This window comes from Anser brachyrhynchus, assembly GCF_964034855.1.
Source record: "Anser brachyrhynchus genome assembly, chromosome: 7".
Taxonomy (NCBI): Eukaryota; Metazoa; Chordata; class Aves; order Anseriformes; family Anatidae; genus Anser; species Anser brachyrhynchus.
In genome coordinates, this window is record NC_137701.1 from 3,272,212 (window position 1) to 3,293,827 (window position 21,616).

Here is a 21,616-nt window from a genome sequence, read left to right on the forward strand (position 1 = left end):
TGGTCTCAGCAGTTTAATCTTACCTGTGTTGTGTTTAACATCCAACATAGGCTTTGATATCAGATTAGTTCTGATTCTAGTTATTCTGGCATTTTTGGCTTTGCTTGTGTCAGCAGTGCAAAAAACCTGATATTTTAATATATACAGGCTGTACACAGATGCAATGATTAGGCTGAAAATGTTTATTGTTTTACCATTAAATATTGTGTAGCGATACTAGATGAGGCATGAAATAACTCAACCTGAACAGACTAGATGCCATACCAGTTTCAGCAACAGTGTTATCCCTAAAGATAAAATAAGGAAATAACTTGTTCTGCCAACAAGCTTACAGTTCAATACACTCAACAAGTTCAGATGTGAATCGTAACCCTGGAGGCTTAGAATATTTGCCTTTGTTCATGGTCTTTGTGCAGTATGACAGACCTTTTTCCAGGAATGAGTAACTAAGGTTTTTGACCCCTTTGTTTATAACAATCCAAGTGAGAGAAAAAATATTAAAAGGTTGATTAAGTATATTTTAGCCTTTAAAACAAACATCACATTATGTATATTAATGTCCCCCCAAAGCAGTAACTACTGCTTTCCAGTAACTTTCAAGATCCTATTGAGGGAATGGTAATAATATTGTAAGACTCTAAGTGTGCATAGTGGAAATAGGCAAGGGACTATGAAAGAAAGCAGGTTAGTTACTAGAGATTTTTCTTAGAAAGCAAAAAATGTCATTAATTCTTTCAAATGAATGTGTTATTTTTTATTTGCATCTTTTTACCAGCTTGTTCGAAGAGGAGATCATGTCATATGTGCCGCCACATGCCTTACTTCATCCTAGTTATTGCCAGTCCCCAAGAGGCTCACCAGTGTCCTCGCCTCAGAACTCTCCAGGTAAGTTGCTCAGGCACAAGTTTCTGCAGGGGCTATAAGAAGCCATCTCATACACAATAAAGACAAGTTCCAAATCAGTAAAGCAAGTGGCACAATCCTGCTGCCTTCCCAGAAGTCAGAGAACAAAGACAGTAGAAAACTCGCTTGACTACAATTTTTTTGTTTACTTTCCAAATTGAATTTCATGGCAGCCTGAATCTGAGCCTGCCATTTGGAAACTGTAACCTAACCTTTTGGTATCTGCGGTTCCCAGCTTTTACATAGGCAGTGTTAGAAGAGCTGAAGCACCTTCTGAGTGGTCAGTGAGCTTGTAATTGATGTCATTCTCCATTGCAGTACTTTCATTATGATGGTATCTGTAAAATATTGCAGTACAGCCAGTCCTGTAATTTCATTTACGTTATGCTGCATGTAATGACTTCCCATCTTCAAGAAGATCCAAGCTCTGTTGCTCCAGGAACAAGAAAGATATAGTCCTATTTTTGAGCAAAGCCAGCCAGTGTGATTGAATTTCACTATCAAACGTGAACCATTGCCTTGGGCTCACAAAGTGTTTTGCAAGTAGAAAATAATGGTGTATTCCAACTCCAGAGTTTATGATTTTGTTCTGACTTGTAAAAACATGCAAACTTGTTCTTCACTGATGTGAAACAACCAAGTGACTGCTAATGCCAGGATCTTCATGCCTTCAAATCTTGACGATCTCGATGAATTAAAAATACGAGATCTAGTAAGTTTACATTAAAATGTCGCTGTTTGTGGGGCAGTAAGTGATAATGAATTTACGTAAAGCCAGATTGTTGTGTCTCAAGATGAGTTCGAATGAGAGCATCTTGTGGCTGAAAATACACGTCAGAGTGGAAGGAAGTCGATTTTTCATGTTTTAACTAATTATGTTGCTGATCAAAACTAAATTATATCAAATGTGTCAAGTTTCATCTGACCTTTGAAGGCTAAGTACAGTAGAGAAGTTCATGAATGTCACTATTCTTAAGTGTTCTCAAGAAGGTATATCAGATGTGGCTTAGAGTGATTTCTACAAATTAGAGAACAAAAACATAGATAAATGAGATCCTTTGGGATGCAACCAATCCTGGGTAGTTCCAGACAGTAAGAACATTTTATCAGAAGAGGTATTGTGCTTTTCATGGGAATTTCCTGGTCTACAATCATCAGGACAAAAAGCTATGCCTTTTCAGGCAGCCAGATTAAAAACATTCATAAGTATGTCCTGAGTGGCAGTTCATCCTTCTACTGGGCATAGGACCTCTGTAGGACGTATTCAGAGAAAGTATCTTAAGATACTAATGATCTTATGGCATTCTTCAGTGGAAAATTGATGCTTTAGGTACATAAATGGTTTAGCTAGAACTGTTGCCCAGTTCCATTTCTTCATTGCAAAGAAAGGAAGAATCTCCTTGTATGCATCTTACTTCCAACTACAAACCTGGCAGTCTCTTATGAGTAAAAACATTTTTGGCTTTCAGAGTTGTAATTTGTTTGTTATTAGTACATGCACCAAAGCATGCTGGGCAGGGCTTCAGTCCAACAGAGTATTTCAAAATGTGTTTAATCTATAACATGTGATACTCTTGTCTATTCCTCAAATAAGTAGCACACAATAAAGAATGAACAGTGATGGCTTTAGTCCCATTCTTCTCAAAATTCTAGTCTCTATGCTATTGCAGAGAAAAAGATACAGTGACCATTGAATCTCCCTGTTTGCCTGGGAGTCCGCATGTTTGTGTTGGTGTACAAATAAAGTTCTATGTCTTTTTTTTTTTTTTTTTTTTTACCAGAAATTATAAATGGCCCATGACTTCTATGGAGGTTCTGTTTTTTCATCAGCTAAACTGGCTTTGTTGCACTGCAAGAGGTTTCATGTTAAGGATCCATTGTTTAGATCAGTCACAATCAGTTGTACTTTCTCTTTTGGGAAAGATGAATAGTCATGAAGCTGCTCTTTTTAGAATATAATCTCTTTGAAAATCAAATGTGATTATCACATCACCTGCATTTTTTAGCTCTTCCACCAACATCTTTTGTTCCCAAGGCGGAAGTAATCACTATAATTGCCCAGGAATTTCTTGGCATATGCATCTGATTTGCAATGAGAACTTGTCATGTGCTGACAGAATAATATACTGCGGATTTCTGAGCCATGAAGTAATGCGTTACCAGATTGACATTCTGTGGTATTTCTTAGCAAAAACTTCCCTCAAGGCTTAAGATGAAAGTAACCTTTGGTTGCATTTTTTGGTGACTACATTTTGTACCTACTTTGACCCAAAGTGGAATAAACAAAGTAGGGGGAAAAAGCCAATAATTAAAAGGCTGTTTACGGTTTCAAATTTCTGTAAGTTTTCTAGAGAATTCAGCTGAGAAAGCATACGATCCAAAACCCTCAGTGCTCTCAGTAAAATAGGATAACTACTGTAGATTAATCAATGACCATGATCTGTTTTTCCAGAGGGGTTCTGCATGTTCCCATTGGAGCTCCGAGGATTCCCTGACACTTGCTAGTCCTCCTGCATGTCACTGTGAGCTTAGAACAAGTGCCAAGTGTCTTTCTTGTCAGATAGGTCTTTTAAACACCGGTGAATGGCACTCAGTGTTAATACCGATCTCACTCCTTCTCCCTCTCTGGTTTCTGCAAAGAGAATGACTGCAGCCTCTTCCAGCAGCCACTTCCGCAGGGTGTGCTCGTTGCCTTTTTCTCAGACCCACATAGGCTGTGGCTCAGCAAGCTGCTGGCTTTTCCCCTGTTCATGTGTCCATTTGAGGGTGCATGTTCTCTCTCTCTTATAGCCTGAAATTTTACCTTATCATGCCATCACCCTTAAGAGCAAGAAATGTTTCTGTACCGGCTTAGTTTCATACAGGGAGACAAAAGAAAACTCATGTAAGGAACCGATACAATTTAAAACACATTTAAAATACGTTTTTCTAAACTGTATTTCCTGTGTATTATGGACCTGTTAGATGATCCCCAGTTACAGATAAGTAGTTAGAAACCTATGTTTACTGTAAGGCATGAGAAATTTTTTAATATCCTCTGGGTTTTTGAGGGGGAGATGCCTACACACTCACACAGGGAAGTAATTTCTTAACGTAAAAGTAGGGGTGAGAAGATGAAAGTCACAGGGCTAGAGTTAACTGCCTCTTTGGCCCGCTTTCTTGCAATTAAATCAGTTGAAGTAATTTATCCAGGGAGGCAGTGGAAGTTTTAAGTTCTAATAGTTGTAATATTCAGAACAGATCAGACTGAAAACTTGATTTGCATATACTGGACTTGCACGCACAGATGTGGGGGGTATGTAATTTTTTGGCATGCAGATCTCTCTAGTTTTAAGAAACTGACCCTCAAAAACACATTCTCAAAGAGAAATTCACTTAGATCTTCATGTGTGTTCTTGCAGTTACAAATGAAAAGTTCCACAAGCTTAAAACTGGTACCTTTACCATTCTTGTACTTTCCCAAGGGAAAACTTCCACTGGGGAATTTCCAGAAGTCTTCCTTTTTCAGCTTGGTATATTCAACTGGGGAACAGCAGAGGACAGTATTTATACTTTATTTCTGAGGTCTTGTTTTTCCCGAGAATATTAAAAACAGAACAGAGCAGAACATTTATGAGCAAGTTCATGAGCATGAACTGTTTTAAAGGTTAGGTGTAAAGTGTCTGTGGCAAACAAAATTAAGTCTTTCCAGTTGATCATGCTGCTTTTTAAAATCAATCTTTTGCATTCACCTGGATTTGCACTTTTATGGCATGCTTTAGAAACATGATACTATTGGAAATGAGCAACCAGAAAGTCTTGGATGCAGAGCAGATTTGAAGATACACAGCATACTCATTTATAAAGGTGACTTAACCAAACACATCCCATGCTGTTAGAGTCTTTTCGGTAGAGCATGGGATATTAATCAATTCATTTCACTACAGCTCATTCTTTGTTTATTGCTTCCTGCAGGTACTCAGCGTGCCAATGCCCGAGCTCCTGCTCCTTACAAAAGAGATTTTGAAGCCAAGCTGAGGAACTTTTACAGGAAGTTGGAGACTAAAGGATATGGACAAGGCCCAGGGAAATTGAAGTACGTTGAAGAATCTCATGAAAATGGATTAATTTCTCAGGCAGTTTGCCTTGTCTTGCATGTCTACAAGCTTCTTCCCTTTAGAAGGAATGTAGATGTTATGGTTACCTTCGCACTTCTGGAAATATAAAGCCTGTCATAAAAGACTTAGTGCCAGCGTGTGATTAATAGCAGAGGATACAGCGAGTTCTAAGCTCTTTTTTTCCATATTTCCAACAATTGTATTTTCATATGAACAATACTACTAAAACAGTGGCAAAAAGCGCTTTTTGAAAAGGCATGCAGAGCCTTTGGCATCTGAACTCTTCTATTTTAGCAGTTGCTGTGATATAAATAATAATAATTTCTTCTGCCTTTTTCTGTTGAAAAAAAGCAGATGTTCTTATCTTTTGCATATCCTTGCCTGTGTTGATAGTGTGGTCCTCTTTAATAAAGAGGTCCTCTTTTATGAGCTCTTTAAAGAGGGCTCATAAAATTAAATATTAAATTTGAAGGATCACCTTAAAAACTGTTAATATTTTTAAGTTTAGCACTCTGACTGCTGGAGTGCTTAGAATGAAGTCTCTCCTGCTTCACTTATTTGGCAGTCGTGATTACATACTGTTATGTTAAGGATCTTCATCAAAGATACCTTCATAATTTTTTAAATTACCACGTCTTGTGCCAGGTAAAAACTCGCATAGTTTAGGCAAATCAAAATCAACTGTAATGAGAAAGTACATATCCTCCCAAGCAAATCATTGCTCTAGTTGTCTCCCTTAACCATGAGGCACTAGAACCCTTTTAAACATTTTTTTTCTATTAGAATAAGGGATGCTTTTTCCCCAGCCAGTCACTCCTCATGTTTTGCAGGAATTTGTGCAGAGCCCAGAGTTGGTTTGTATGACCTTGTTAAAAATTTTCCACAACTGAAACAGAGTTCAAATCATGTTGTTCAGACAATCCTAAGATGCAGGGATTGAACATTATTGTCCCATAATGTAATTAAATCATAAAAGTTAAAGCTTAATCTATAAAGGTTTTGTCGTGAATACATGGGCAAATAGCTGGTAAAGATGCTACCTGTAAGATCTATTACATTTCTTGCACCCTTTTTTACCTGACCTATTTGCCTTCACACCGTGGATTTTTTAAGTCGAAAGACAGCCTGGCTTCAAACAGAAGTTTTCCCTGAGTTCCTTCCCCAGGCATACACTGACCTGCTCCTTTTTTTCAAACCAGGACCCCAGCACATTTTGCCTGCTGCCTGGGTCTTCTTATTGCACAGGTACCATGCAAGTTCCTGGCTTCCTCCTCTCCACTTCTATGTCCTCTGCAGGATAGCACCCTGCAACCACAGACTGATCACTGCACAAGCAGTAAGGCCAGTAAGGGCTTTGCAACATGATGTGTGGAGTGGCAAGCTGCCTCTGTGTGGGGCGCAGCTCCCACCTTTGGTCTGACTGACTGATCAAACACATGCGTAAGGCACTATTTGAATATAAGGCAAGCCAAGTTTCAGGAAACTAATTAAACATTTTTTTTTTTTTTGACAAAAGATGAAATGTTTAAGTAAGTAGGATTCTTTCACCTCTTATTTCAGATCTTTATGATGTTTCCTTTCTCTCACCATTTTTCTGTTAAAAGGTATGGTATGTTCTTACATGTGATGCCTCAGTCTGATTTTGGAGGAATAATTGAAATTGCTTCTAAACTTGTCCCATCACACCTATGCTGGGGATAATGTAGGGATGTTCAGTTCTGGAGTTATCATTCAGTGACTTTCACACAACTCCATCTTTTGCCTTGTTAAGAGATTGATTTCTACATAAAAGGTTAGATTCTTGCTTACAACAAGATAGATTAAAAGGACCAGCCTTACAAAAGGATTTTAGACTTAATGAAAATGCTTACTTCAGGATCTTTCCCATTGTGACCGTAATGTAAGGAGGAAAGAGAGTAGAAAAATTAAAATGACACATCTCTGTACAAGAGACATTTTACTGAAATATAAAGTCAGATGCTTCAGGGATCTAACAGACAGAAGCTGCCTGATCTGGATCAAATTATCCAGCAAAAATAGGTATCAGTGCTCTAATAAGTCACCCTGTTATCTTGTAGTGTAAATAAATGTTTCCAAGTGTGGCTCATGTTCATGAATTGCTGTTTCGAAATTATTTTGCTCTTCAGATTAATCATCAGGCGAGATCACTTGCTAGAAGATGCCTTCAACCAGATTATGGGTTACTCAAGAAAAGACCTGCAGAGAAATAAGCTCTATGTCACATTTGTTGGGGAAGAAGGGTGAGTAGAACAGGGAAGTAAATGTGATCTCAAAACTCTGTCTTGCAGCTGTGCTGTTTCACCAAACTTTTTGTGGTCTAGAGTGAAAAGAGGAAGGATTGTGGTCAGGAAATGCCACATGCATAAGCCTAGAACATACAGCTGTTCAAGATTATTTTTTTTAGGCCTTGTGAAATGTAATGCATCCTGCCTTTGCAGAAGTAATACATGTGTTTGTGAATTTTCACAGTAGTCAGTGTGTGTTTCAGAGTGTTGCTGGGAAAGCAAAGAGAAAAACAAACGGCTTTCTCATGTTATTCATATTTCTTTTCTATCAGTGCTGACATTATATCTCTAGTGCTTGTTAAAAGACAGCTCCCACTTGTTGGAGGGGGGATGCTTCCAGAATAAGCTAGATGCTTAATCCCTAGCTCGTGTCTAAGGCAGTGGGAGCGGAAGGCCCTCAGAGCTGCAGGAGGTACTCACTGTCTCTCTAGGCCAGGGCCTGCATCACAAATAAAAGCAATTAGGCTGTTGCCAGTTGTCAGATAAACACAGATATTGCTGACGTTTCAAAGTCATTTCGGAGAATGCTCAGTCTGTGTCTCAGGAAAGTCTGATGTCTTATAGATTGTCAGATGTGCCGTACAAGGCAAGATGTGGTTAGATTTTCTTTGCAAGTGAAACTGGAACAACGAACTATTGGCCTATTTTGTCTCTCTTGTTTTGTGTCTCCTTTGTCAGATCTTAAAGCTTTTTGCATTAGGCACATATATTGTTATGGATACATTTCATGAATGTATTTGTAAATACATTCAAAACTTTATTCCTTGATATTTAGGAAACCGCAGCACACAGCTCTTGGAATCCTGTAGCGTGTGTTACTGCCGTGTGATGTGTGAGTCTTTAAAACACCTAAATTGTAATAGAAACATCTCATACAAGATCAGATAAAGTTAACTTGTCTTTGAAAACCCTAAATACTGTTGTTTATTTAAAGTTTACCCTGAAGTGCTTAGTCTTAATAAGGACCTAGTGAAGTATTAAAATAAAAAATGTTGACAGCTGAGAGCCAAGTATGGACATGTTCATATAAATAATATCGCTATGCTGTCTGAGGTAAAGCTCAGAACTGGAATGACAAGGCTGGTGCAGGATGAGATTACACTATATTGATGGAGCAGGGTGGGGATGCAGGAACAAGGCCTGTCTTACACAGCCCTACCAGACTTTACTTTCACAGCTACAACCTGGACTCAGATTTAAAAATGAAAGGGAAATTTTGAAAATCATACATGAGATAGAGATTGATCCAGATAGACTGTCTCCTTTCATCAGACGTCAGACTTTTGCGTTTCATCACTCAGTACAGCAAGATGAAGAGTGACCTGGAAATGGAGGTGACACATACCGTTGCCATTATATCCAGCTTTACACAAGACTCTCTCCTAATGGGAAAGAATGAGTTAATTAAGAGCAAAGTCAAATTAAAATGACGTCAATTCTCTGTTTACAAATCTGTTTTGAATGAAGAAAGGATATGTGCAAACAGTATTGTTTCATCAGAGATGGTGCAAGGATACGTATCACATCAAACTATTCATTTGGCTAGGTGTAGAAAGACAGGTCAGAGTGGAGGAGAGGAGGAATACTGGAGGCAAATTGTTTCCTATTTGCTTCTTTTTTAAGACAGTTCATTGGAATTTCACTGTTGCATTGCTTTGCCTCTCGGTAGTCTTGATGTAAGACTTAAAGTAAGGGAAATTAAATCCTCACAGAGTAAAACTCTTTGAGTAACTTTTTTTTTATATGTACTTACTAATATGTATATATTATATGTTTGTATATTAGTAAGTGGGGTAATTCAGACATGTTTATTGCCATTCATACAACTTTTATTGTAAATCTCACAATGTCAGTCTCTTCAATTTCTACAGTTGTGACTGTGATGCTAGTTTAGTGTTTTTTGCATTCATGCTTCATGTGGTGAAAGCGAAGAAAATTTTGATGCAAAGAATATGATTCTTTAAAGTTACTTTCCCTAAGTTCCATTAAATATTAGCAGAAGCTGGTTTGCATTTTAGAGTGGTAAAGCTGAAGTATTAATGGTGCTTCCCAGGAGACATGAGTCATGTTGCCAACAACATATTGCTCTGCTCCTGAGTACCCAAATGCCCCACAGTCGCAGCTGTTGTGTGGTTGCATACCTCTTGTATGAAGTTTTCTCACCCTTGTGCCAAGCCTTTAATTGTGGGATAAATCTGACTGACAGTGCAGGACTCTCATGATTGATTTATTTAACATGACTCACAATAACACTGTGTACAAAAGGAGCTGTGTGCAATGGCTGATAGTCAAGCACACAGTTTCTATTCCATCTTCAGATTTCATAGTGAATCTAATTATCCCAGAAGTTTGCAAGAGTCTTCCAGATGACCCTTTTCTTGATCTGGTATTTGTGCCAAGATTAAGATCTAACAGTTGTCCATGATATCAAACTGTTATTTTTTCTGCAGTTTGAGGATGGAATCTGTCCTTGCCAGGGTAAGAATCTGTTTCAGTACTTCACTTCTGAAGCTTCGCAGAAGCTAAGTGCTTCCAAATGACTGAAGGGAAAATATTTTTCCTTCAACAGAAGAAAGAGGCTTTGTCCTCAACTTGATAATGGTACCTAACTTCTACTTGCCTGACAACTTCATCCTTACAAACCACTCTCATCTGTGTCTGTCTTCTTGAAAAGTTCACGAGCCAAAACCTTGCAGGAGTCCTATGTAAAAGCTGACCTTCTCTGCGATACTTTTGGCTGTGCATTGTTGTAGTACTAAAGCAAGACCTTCATAAAAGTTAAGCATGAAATCTTCAAGCTATAGAAGAAGAAGCATTTAGATATATATTTGTTAAGATTATAGTAAACTCTGCTCCACGCAGGAAAATCTCTAGTTTTCTATCTCTACCAAAGCATTAACTTTGTACTCAACTCATTTCACTGGTGACCTGCAGCATAATGTCAAAACTCAGTGTTAGTGCTTTGTCAGCAATGAGTTTGTTTATGATTCAGGAAGAAGGGGTTATTTAGATTCCTTGTTCATTAGTACTGGAATCTTGAAATAGCAAAAAACCAAAGGAAATACACTCTCCAAAAGACATTTAAATGCACTCAACTTTGGAAGACAGACAAGAAAATTTAGACCAAGAAAGATAAATCACTTAAGTAATCTCAGGTTATATTGCTAGGAAAAACAGAAATATTGCCCTTCAAACTGTCCTATTGTTGTACATCTGCACAGACAAAATATGACCATTTTTCATTTTCATTCTTAATTTGTCCAATGCAGATTGGTCTAATGCTGTATCTTTTCATGTTTCTTCCCTCTCCTCTCAGACACTTTCCTCCCCTCCCCTCCCCTCCTCCATTTATTTGGTTATATTCCCATGGCAAACGACCATTACAGCTGGAGCCAAAAATTTTGATGAAGGCAGTCTGCGTAGAGCATTTCATTCCATTTCAGAAGATCCCCACAAGGACTTCACATCCCTTGGCATTAAGCAATCTGCAGGATAAGGATTCTGGTTAAAATCTTAGGAAATGTTAATGGAAAATGTAGTGTAAGGAATGTAAACTTGAGAAAGTGTTCCTTTGCACACAATAAACACTTTATAATAATGTCAAATTTCTCTTTAAAGGTTGGACTACAGTGGACCTTCAAGAGAGTTTTTTTTCCTGGTATCTAGAGAGCTCTTCAATCCATATTATGGTTTGTTTGAATATTCAGCCAACGATACCTATACAGTACAAATAAGTCCCATGTCTGCTTTTGTAGACAATCACCATGAGTGGTAAGAATTATTTCTCTTTCTTTGTTTTCAGATTGTTTTCTGCTGTTCCCACATGCAGAGAACACTTCATGTTTGCTCAGACATATAAAACATAATTTTATCTTTTTATCCAGCAGCAAAATAATTGCATTTCTTCAGCATTTCTTCATTTTGCTTTCTCTTGTGGTGGTTTTAAATGATCTTATTTCTCACAAGGTCAGCAAAAGTGTGATTTGGAACGGGTGTCATGGGATTTTCTCACAGCGCAACTCTGTATTTCTTGTACATTAGCAGACAGTCATTTCATGAAAGCAATATTAACTCCTTGTGCATTAAAAAAAAGTGCATGATACATTGGCTTTTTGTCAACTAAGTAGATTAAGGGAGTTTTCAAATAGGTGTTACTGTATATAATTTGTTTGGGACTTCCTAAAAAGCGTGAGGTCTCCTTAGTTGGGGGGGGTGGGACGGACACACTAACAACAACACGTATTTACTGGAAGCAGATCTATGGAGGTATCTTAATTATAGGGGAGAAAAAAGACTGGTGGTTGCATAGCTCTTACGCAAAAGTCTGTACATACACACACAGTTCTAAAATAGTCGGCAAGGATTTTTTTAATGCCATTTTCACAATTATTAGCCAATTTAAATCATTTTCTCATCATCTAAACCATGGCATCTCCAAAAGCTGATAAAGGTTTTCTGTGAATGGAGAATTGTGCTGTGTAAGTAGGTAGATTACAGTAAGAGTGGAATGGCACCTGCTCATCTGTGTACAACAGATATGAACTAGTCTCTTATTTACTGGAAACCAGTTGTGAAGAGTGAATATCTGAGGGAAATCTCATTACTAGTTTTAAAAAATGAATAGAAAATTAAATGTTGGCTATGTTCAGTTAGTTGAATCAACCTACATGTTGAACTCCAATACTGCAGCAATAAATGGTTTGTGCTGTCCCAGAAAAGCAAAACAATATGGCAAAAAGGGGAGAAAGAACCTTTGGTGCTGTGAAGCTTCTGCCAGCACTTTGTATTCATCCCTGGCTTCCACAGTGTGGGACCAGAGACCTTGTCTGGGGTGAGGGAGGCATGATCCCTTTCTTCTAGGCAGTGCTGGTGCCAGTGACATCACTGCTCTTGTACAGCCTCAAGGGGAATTCAAAAAAAGTAGCTGTGACAAGCAGTTATGCATGGAAGGAGAAGGCTCTGTGCGTTGCATCCTCATCTTGCAAAGCCTGTATACAGGCAGGTACAGTAAAGCCCTAATCTTTCCAGGTGAAATGTGGCTGAGGATGCATAAACAGAAAGATTAAGAAAAATGATTTCGTGAACATTAGGAGCACTAAAGTCTAGTTCCAGAGATGTAGAGGGTTTTTGACAATGGATCTTTATTCTCAGGGGCATATTTGCAAAGACCCTTAATGTTACAAAGTTGCTGCCATCTGATCTGAAATCTATCAAACTCCTCTCCACCATGCCACCAGGGGATTGAAGATCATTTAGATTGCTTTGACGTGGAGCTGGAGAGCACTAAGATACATGTGGTTTGTTGTTGTTGTTTTTTTAAAAAAAGCAAGGAGCCACTGTAAACAGAAAAGGAACACAGCAACAAGTGCCAGGCTGGGAGAAAGGGTTAGGAGGGGAGGACTTTCAGCTTTGCAGTGACACAAAAACAAGTTAATTCTATATGGGGTGTCTGAAGAAAATAAATAGTGGCTATTATTTTGGAAGATATGCTTTTAAAAAGAGCATAACATTGCAAAGGTTGATTGGGTTAAATACAGATTTGACATTTCTGAGAAGTTGCAACTTAGGTATCTGAGGGATTTTCCATATTGAGCGGACTTGTATTTTTTCTGTGCCCTAGTGAGAATGTAAAAGAAACAAAAATAAAAGAATTTAAAAACAACAACTACAAAAAAAAAACAAAACACCTAACACCACAATTTAGATATAGCAGTCTGATTTTAAAATGCTGTTTGGAAGTATAAGTAAGTTTTGATGAAAGAGCAGTGTACAAACCACAGTCTCAGTATAGTGATTGTAACTCTTTCTCTTCTAGGTTCAGGTTTAGTGGTCGAATCCTTGGTCTTGCTCTGATACATCAATATTTGCTGGATGCCTTCTTTACACGACCCTTTTATAAAGCCCTTCTCCGAATGTGAGTGGAATTGTTCTGTCTCCTTTTCTGTTTGGTTCCTTCCCCACAGATGATGCCATTTTGTGTACCAATAAATTATGCGGTCATTTCATTTTAATCCATCATTTTTTAAAACCTTACTTGTTGCTGCTTGTGGTATTAGCCAGTTACCTAATAACCTGAGATGTTCTTCTTACTGATTTCCTGCGGATCTGTATGAAAACCTCATGTTTTTTTTAGCAATGTTATCAGCTTTCTTCTCCAAAATCTTACATTTGAGCTAGTTGAATGTAGTGCTGTGGTTTTATTTCAGATACTAGTGGAGATATTATTAATTTGTCTTGTAATGACTCATAGGGTAGGATATGAATCACTTCATAACCTAGACTGCAAGACCCGCATTCTCTGATTGCTGGCAATCTCCATTTTGAGGAGTTTTACTTTGATATACTTCAGACTTGATTTTCAGAACTACTGCTGCTGTTCTGGCTGAAACAATGAGAGCTGCACTTGCTCAGTGTGTCTGGAAGTTAAGACCTAATGAACTTAAGGCGCTTCATTTTTGTCCTCAATTTGAAAGCTGTTATTGAGAAGTCTGGAAGGATATTTTTTTCTTTAAAACGTGCATTCTAATAGTGAGGAGTAATTCATCCATTCCTGTTGCATGTATGTTTTTAAAGTACTTAAGTGCTAAGACCTAGTAAGGATGAGGACTAAGGATTGACTTTAATACTAATATTGGGTGGCTGCCATATTAAATCAATGGTTTAAGTTGGTGGTTCTCTGAACAGTTAAGTTAAAGATAATGGTGGATGATGGTGTGTCTGCCTTTGTACGCAGTGTAGTATATGCAATTTCGCCATCTCAGCTCGTGATCTATCTCTGCAGATGGGGCATTGTGCCAAATCCATCAGCCTTGATGTATGGACTGTTACTGCAGGATGCCACTTCAACTACACTTAGAGTATCCAACAGAAGTACAGGACTACTTGCTGACTTTATACATGCCCAAGAATGGGAGCAGGCAGGGAACCCTGCAGCTGAAAAGCAGCTTGCTTAGTGATTAGCCCCAGTGTCCTGTTTCACATAACATGATATTACCCAGACTTAAGGAGAATGGCAGAAACTACCAACCCAGTATTAAACATTTTTAGCAGCTCACGTGTTCAAATTTTGGAGAAGAAACTGTTAAAAGTTGGCAACGGGCAGTTGGCTTACAGACTGAATTTGTAAAAGAAGGACCACGTATGGAGAAACATGGCAAAAACTTTTTTTTTTTTTAAGGAGAAAAAAAAGATATTCCTATGCTAAGCAGGCTATGTGAACAGACTTCTTTGCACAGTGAAGAGATGAGAGGTGGCAGTGTAGGACCATAAGCAAAAAGGACAGTAGTTTTCTGTTGTTAAAAACTTACCATTTCTTTTATGATTTGAAATTTTTCTCTCTTCAATCTATGTATTTTCAGAAAACATGGGACAGACTCACCGTAAGCCTGAAAAGCAAGTTAATAAATTTTGGATTTTTGTACATGAACAAAACCAGTTTTACTTATACATTAACTGCTATTGTTAAGCCAATAAAGAGAGATTTGAAATGGTATCTTCTTTATTCTGTTGATTTTTCTCTTAGCTCTCATTAATCTCAGTCTATTTCGCAGTACCGTTCTGAGTTTGGTTACTGAGCACACACTGCTGCTATCAGCTGTATTTATGTATCTTTTTCTTGTTTATGTTAGACTCTGTGACCTGAGTGACCTGGAATATCTTGATGAGGAGTTTCACCAGAGTTTGCAGTGGATGAAGGACAATGATATACATGATATCCTAGACCTCACATTTACTGTAAATGAAGAAGTTTTTGGGCAGGTGTGCAATATTTTTAATTTCCTTTCCTTTGTGTATTCTACTGCTAGATAAATATTCACTTGGACAGAAAAATGACTGTCATTCCATGCTAATTTGAACTTGGTTTTGTAAAATTCTAGTTGATGAAAACAACGTTGAACTCTCAGGAGTAATTATCATTTGTAACCTGTCAAACATGAATTTCTGGTTAAGGAGATTTTCTGGAAACTATCTGAAACATAAAAATTTTGGATTGTTTTGTTGGAGGTGGTTTCCCTAAATTTATTTGCAGTAGAGTTATCATTCAAAGGTATCACAACACCTTTGCTGTTATAATACTTCAGCGACTTTACTACTTTAATTTTTGTGAAGATCATTTTTTCTTTTCAGTTTATTCTTCTTACTTTGGACTAAATATAATTTAACCCAAAAAGATGTGTTTTATGTTCTCTTGTTTCACATATTCCAATTTGCTAAAGTCAGTCTTGGCTAGTGCTTTTGAGGAATTACTTCAACTTAGAAGTTTAAATCATTATAATTATTTATTTTGTCTTTATAATGCTATATTGTCACTTGGTCATTTTCCTCTAAGATCACAGAACGGGAATTAAAGCCAGGAGGTGCCAACATCCCAGTCACTGAAAAGAACAAGAAAGAATATATAGAAAGAATGGTAAAATGGAGAATTGAGAGAGGAGTTGTACAACAAACGGAAAGCCTAGTTCGTGGTTTTTATGAGGTAAAAAGAAAAAAAAATCCAGCTGAAATTTCATTTCTTCCTTTATCTCCCCAAAATATTTCTCTCCTACTTCCTAAATACGCGATCACAAAAAGCATCATATACAAATAGAAGTGTCCTTACAGATATCTGTGTGTGCAAAAATCAGTGTTAGTCATTGACTTAAATGCTGTGGTTATAATACTTTTGATCGTTATTTGTATGATTAGCAGTGAATGCTTGCTAAAGTGACCAGTTTGTCTCTGCTTTGGGCCTTTGAGGTTCTGAGTGCATGCCATACTCAGCATTGCACATGTGAGTGTATTTCAAGGTGTTTCTCTCTTACCTGTCTTATCATGAACAATTAAATTGAATGTATTGAACTTAATTTGTCCTGAAATACTTCAATATTTGCCAATAAATTTCTGTCCCAAAGTCTGTGGTCCTCCAATGCAACTGAATGGAACTGCAGCTTAAGAAATTAGGTCCATGTATTTGCCTTTAAAAAGAAAACAATTATTTCTATTTGTGAGACAAATGTCTTATAAAGATAAGTGTCTTAGTAAGAGACAAGCCTTTTTTCTTTCCTTTCGCAGGTGGTTGATGCAAGGCTTGTGTCTGTATTTGATGCAAGAGAACTGGAACTGGTTATAGCTGGAACAGCAGAAATTGACTTGAGTGACTGGAGAAATAATACAGAATATAGAGGAGGTAAGTTCTGTTTTTATTTGTTCATTGACAGTGTTGGGGGACCTGAAATTACCCAGTTTCTAGGTGTCTAATGTATCATCCTGTGCGATACATCTTCAGTATATTCTGCATTTCTCTGGCTAAGTTTGTTTTAGGAGAAGGTATTTTGTCCATCTTAGTTTGCTATGTTGCAATTTTCCCCTACCTCTTTTTGTCTGGACAGCATCAAAAAGCACTCTTCTCCACAGAAGGTACTGTACTCACTAGCACACTAGTAGAGTACCACCAAGACACTGGGGATAAATGGAAATGGTAAACATTCATTACCTCTTTTCCACTCTCAAAGAAGATAGGAAATCAGAAGTAATCCCAGCAACTGCAGGCTGCTAGTTAAGAACTGTTAAAAACGATGGGAGATTTGGGAATTCCTTCAAGAGAAACGCTGCACTTTTAAATACATAAAGAGCAGGGCACTGGAATACTTCAAGAATTGGCTTTCCTATTAGTGATGGAATAGTGCAAGACATGCTTGCAAAAGAGATTTATTTTTTTTTGTCATAGTAAATTAATTCTCTAAGATTTGTAATTATTTCAGGAGGAGTTCTCTCTCAGCTCCTGCCTTTCGCTGCAATTTGATAAGAAATATGGCATTACAGTGGCTAGGGCCAAATTAGGAAATATTTATTAACTGCTCTCTCAACCACTTTTATAATACTAAAGGTATAAAGGCTCTTCTTGTTTTAACAGGTTATCATGACAATCACATCGTAATTCGGTGGTTCTGGGCTGCTGTGGAAAGGTTCAACAATGAACAACGACTAAGACTTTTGCAGGTAGGAAATCAACTGTTGTGTGTAGAAATAGTTTGCATCACTAAAATTAGATGTTAAAATAGTTCTGCCTAGGTGTATGATAGCCAAAAACAATGATGATGGCTAATGGGAGTAACCTGAATAACCTCAAGAGACTCATAAAAATTTTAAGTGACTAAAGCTCACGGTCTATATTTTTATAGTTTTCTATTGTAAAAAATAAGTTTAAGATAAACCATCTGATGTCAATAATCCTTTGCTAGTGTTTTAGACTAGTGAAGACAGTAAAGCATAAAGACTACTAAAGCTGAAAAACTGTAATTGGTTTTGCTATTTGGTAGAAATTATAATATTTGTACAGCTTATGAAAGAGCTTAGATGTAAGATAAAGTACTTCAAATTAGAAGATGATGATGAAAACCTGAAAATTAGTCCAATTCAATTTTCACTAAGTCAGCCTGCAGAATTAATTTTGCTAATGAAGGACAAACTCCTTTCAACACAGGAATACATGTGGGCTTACTATGGAGTTAAATTTTATGAAATACAGGTTATCTCCATTATAACTGTAAAGAAACAACCCCACACCCCAACCATACCATGTGTTTGAGCTCTTATCAAATCAGAATTTACATTGGATCATTGAATTACCCATGAGTAGGATGAAGGATTTTCTTTAAGTACGTTGCTTCAGAATTTAGTCCTTTTCTTATAGTATTCATTGCTGCAATATTGAAATCCACATGACCAAAAAGGCCTTACACAAAGCTATTATCCTATATGATTACCATTTTCTTAGTTACTCTTCATACAGAATAAAAACAGTAGGAAAAAAATGACTTAGGCCTAAGCTGAAATAACTTGGTATTAATGGTGTTTTATTCTACAGTACTTAGGTAGCATAATTACTCTTATTATGGCTTTCAAAGAGTATGCTTTGAAGGAAATTGTTCTGGGAACCTGTCTGTTCTAGAGCCCTATCAGGAAACGGCATGTTTTCCTTTATCGTACATTTAAAGTAGCATCTATTACTTGTGTGTCACAAATTTCCTTATTTTACAAATATTTTCATGTAAGCATTTTAACTGCAGTGAGTGTGCTGATATAAATAAATTCCTAACCTGCACCATCTGCATCCAGTACCCTTGATGCTTTGTTTGTACTGGCAGTTTGTTACAGGCACATCCAGCATACCTTACGAAGGATTTGCCTCTCTAAGAGGGAGCAATGGTCCAAGAAGGTTCTGTGTGGAGAAGTGGGGGAAGATCACTGCTCTTCCAAGGTACAACTGTGTGTAAAAATTGCATTAGTGATGTTAATACTAGAGGTACATTGGAATATTAGTTACTAGAACAGCAGATAAGCCATTTGAGAAACATAATCAAGTTTTAAGTGAATATGTGAATATACTTTGCCTTACTTGGAAATTTATGTCCTCACTGTTCCACTGTCTGATGCATGCATTTTTCTTTGAACTCATTTTTTTTTTCTCATAAGATGGACACGGCAGTGTAACTGAGGCTGACATCTATATGTCAATGCTTACTTAAATGGAAAATGATATTAGAATGATTAGCGATATCTAAACTTGATTTTGTTACATTTTGATTAAATCTGCAAGTATTTACTTGCTGAAGGTGCTGTTCATCATTTAGGAGCAAGGTTAATGCAAATTAAAATAAAATAGCACCTGTGACAATGTCTGAGTGAAAGCCAATGCCAAACTTCTAGAATGGGATGCACATAGCCTTTAAAGTAGAGTTTAGTTGTGTAATTTTTATAATTTGATACCAAAACTGTGTGCAAGTCTGGAAGAAGCAAGCTGCGAATTGCAGAAAAGGTGTATTTTGAGTAAAGGGTTGTTTGACTTAAAGAGTATGAGAGTCCAAGATGCAAGCAGGATTTGAGTTGTGCAAGGCCTTGAAGACAAGAAGCAGCATTTAAATTGGGTAGTGACATGTTTGGAGGAGTAGGATAAGAAAAAAAAAGTACGATGTGAAAAAAAGTTGCTTTTTTAATTGTTTGATTTTGTAAAGACAGAAAAAGAGAGTTTTTTTCCAAGCTTAATGGTAACAATACCAGGACTAGAATAATGACGTTTGACTGATATAAGAAACCCCTTCTAGCATGAACACTTCATTGACAATAAATAAATAAATAAAATTGCAGGTTCCAGCCTTTTCCATATCGTGAGGAAGCTGATACGTTTCCGGAAGTTTCCCTTTCATCCAGTTCTGGAATTCTGCAGTCTCTAGAATGAGTTAACAGCTGTTAGAAATACAGTTAACATGTAAAATGTAGGTGAACTAACTGATTAGCCACATCTCAGCTTTTAGTCTGCTTCTTGTAACTTGCGGTAGTAGCTTTGGTCTGGAGTGATCCATGGAGGAAGTTCAACCTAAATCTAAGCCCATTCCTCCTAAACAGATTCCTCAGGAATAACTTGCATTCAGAGTCTAGTTTTAGGCACAAAATGGTTGTCCAACACATGGAGAGTTTCTCTGACCAGCAACCCTTAGCTGCTTTCTCCAGCTTAATGTCAGAGGCAGGGACATCTCTTGGGTTCTCTCCGACCTGCAGGCTGCCATTTGAACCACACTGAGAAAGTCAAAGAAACAGAAACAGCAGTGTGAAATCCACAGACATGGCAGGTAGCCTTTAAACAAAGCCATCTTGCCACCTTATGGTACAAGATAAGCAAATTCTGGAAATGGATATTTCAAACTAAAGTCTTTCAGAGGCTTCATGATACCTTGTAGTCAGATAAGCCTACTTTGTTATGAATGACCTATGGGCTAGTTTTGATTCTGTTTAAAAAAGAAAAAGCTTTGATTTTCTTTTTCAATTATTCCTGACCTAAATCTAATCATTTTTTTTAAGTTTAAGTAAGAAAGTGGATTGTGGAAGCCTATCTGCATGTTCTCTAATACTGAAATTCCTGGTGCTAACAAGCACAGCTTGCAGTGTGGAAAAGGTCAGGACTTGCCTGAACAGGATACTCAGAATGTCCTCTGAAAAGATTGTGCAGAGCCCTGACTGTCATAAACTGCAGAATAAAACTACTTCTTGTAGAGCAACACGGAGAAATGTGTAGAGAATATAAACTACCATATTCAGTTCAGCAAGTAAGGGGGAAATGCCAGCTCTTCGCATTTAGGAGAATCATGCACTTCAGTTTTAATTTCTGATTCCCTTGTTTAGGAAACATTTGATTTCTGTCTCTGTAGATAGCTTTTAACATACTTTCACAAATGCGAAAGCTCAAGTAACCCAATGCTACAGTGCTTGTTAAAATAAACAACTGTGTATGACAAACATCTACAGTTGTTGTGAGCTAGCAATTCCTGGCATTCATATGTGGAACTTTGACCTCATAAAAAATAACTGATCTTCCACGTTTACACTTAAATGGACTAAGCCCTAAGCAGAAAGCTGTATTTGCATTTTAAAATATCTAGTTCCTGTGTACAGTCTAGCTTCAGCCCGAGTCTCACCAGCTTCAAAGACTTACTGTGCAAACACCAAGTAGTACTGGCTGGAAAGTAAGACATTGTTAACAGTGATCCTGAATAGCAAACTTTCAGTTTTCCAAACAAGTCCTGTGTGTAAACACATTGCTGGATCTGATGAGAATGCTGCCCTAGGACTCTTTGACTCTTGCTGATTCTCAGATAACTAAAGCATTTGTGTTCAGGCACCATCACTCACTTGTGGCAGTGTTACAGTTTGTAAATTGCTCTTTTAATTTCAGTGGGAGTGCTTGTAAAATCTGGTAATGCTTGGCATGAGTGTGGCAAAAGCTAGGATTCAACAAGTCAGTGGATTTTGCTTTTTTTTTCCTGTTTCTAAAATAACTACTGCACAGCTTAAAAACACACGAAAACACCTGTCCCTATTTCTTCTTCTTGATTTTGAGGCACAGAAGGCAACTAATATAGTTATGTAGGTTTGTGATTGTGGTATAAATGTCTCTGAATATAAACACAAACATATTAATTTGATATTTATGGAGCTTACACTGTTCTGATTGCTGTGTAATCAGTTGAGCTGAATCAAAATAGTGAGATTTCTGTGAGACACATCAGGTTGCTTAGCTGATATCACTGTCTTTTACAGTAGTAAGTCAGTAGCACATGAAAGGCCCTGAAAAGGCTGATTTTTATGAGTTTGGCTTAACTATTGCTATCCCTGATGCCACTTCTATTCCTTTCTTTCACGTTGTGTTGTATATCAGACTAAATCAACAGGGGGACTGTTACTCTTTCAGTTCACTTCCTTGCTAAGAAGTTGGTTGTGCTCCAGGTAGCTTTCATTGCTGTACAGATAGGAGCTAATGGTAATGCATGCAATGAT

At 37.4% G+C, this 21,616-nt stretch overlaps 1 protein-coding gene across 10 annotated transcripts in view; it reads left to right on the forward strand.

Moving 5' to 3' along the window:
* Positions 1–21,616, forward strand: part of HECW2 (HECT, C2 and WW domain containing E3 ubiquitin protein ligase 2) — a 187,963-nt gene that overhangs the window by 155,368 nt on the left and 10,979 nt on the right. For all 10 annotated transcript variants that reach the window (XM_080599872.1, XM_080599874.1, XM_080599878.1 and 7 more), the window contains 10 exons: positions 776–885; positions 4,858–4,978; positions 7,148–7,261; positions 10,925–11,077; positions 13,122–13,220; positions 14,935–15,064; positions 15,636–15,782; positions 16,358–16,472; positions 17,199–17,284; positions 18,433–18,545. In XM_080599872.1, coding sequence (XP_080455998.1) covers positions 776–885; positions 4,858–4,978; positions 7,148–7,261; positions 10,925–11,077; positions 13,122–13,220; positions 14,935–15,064; positions 15,636–15,782; positions 16,358–16,472; positions 17,199–17,284; positions 18,433–18,545 — 1,188 coding nt within the window. The remainder of the gene's footprint in view (positions 1–775; positions 886–4,857; positions 4,979–7,147; positions 7,262–10,924; positions 11,078–13,121; positions 13,221–14,934; positions 15,065–15,635; positions 15,783–16,357; positions 16,473–17,198; positions 17,285–18,432; positions 18,546–21,616) is intronic.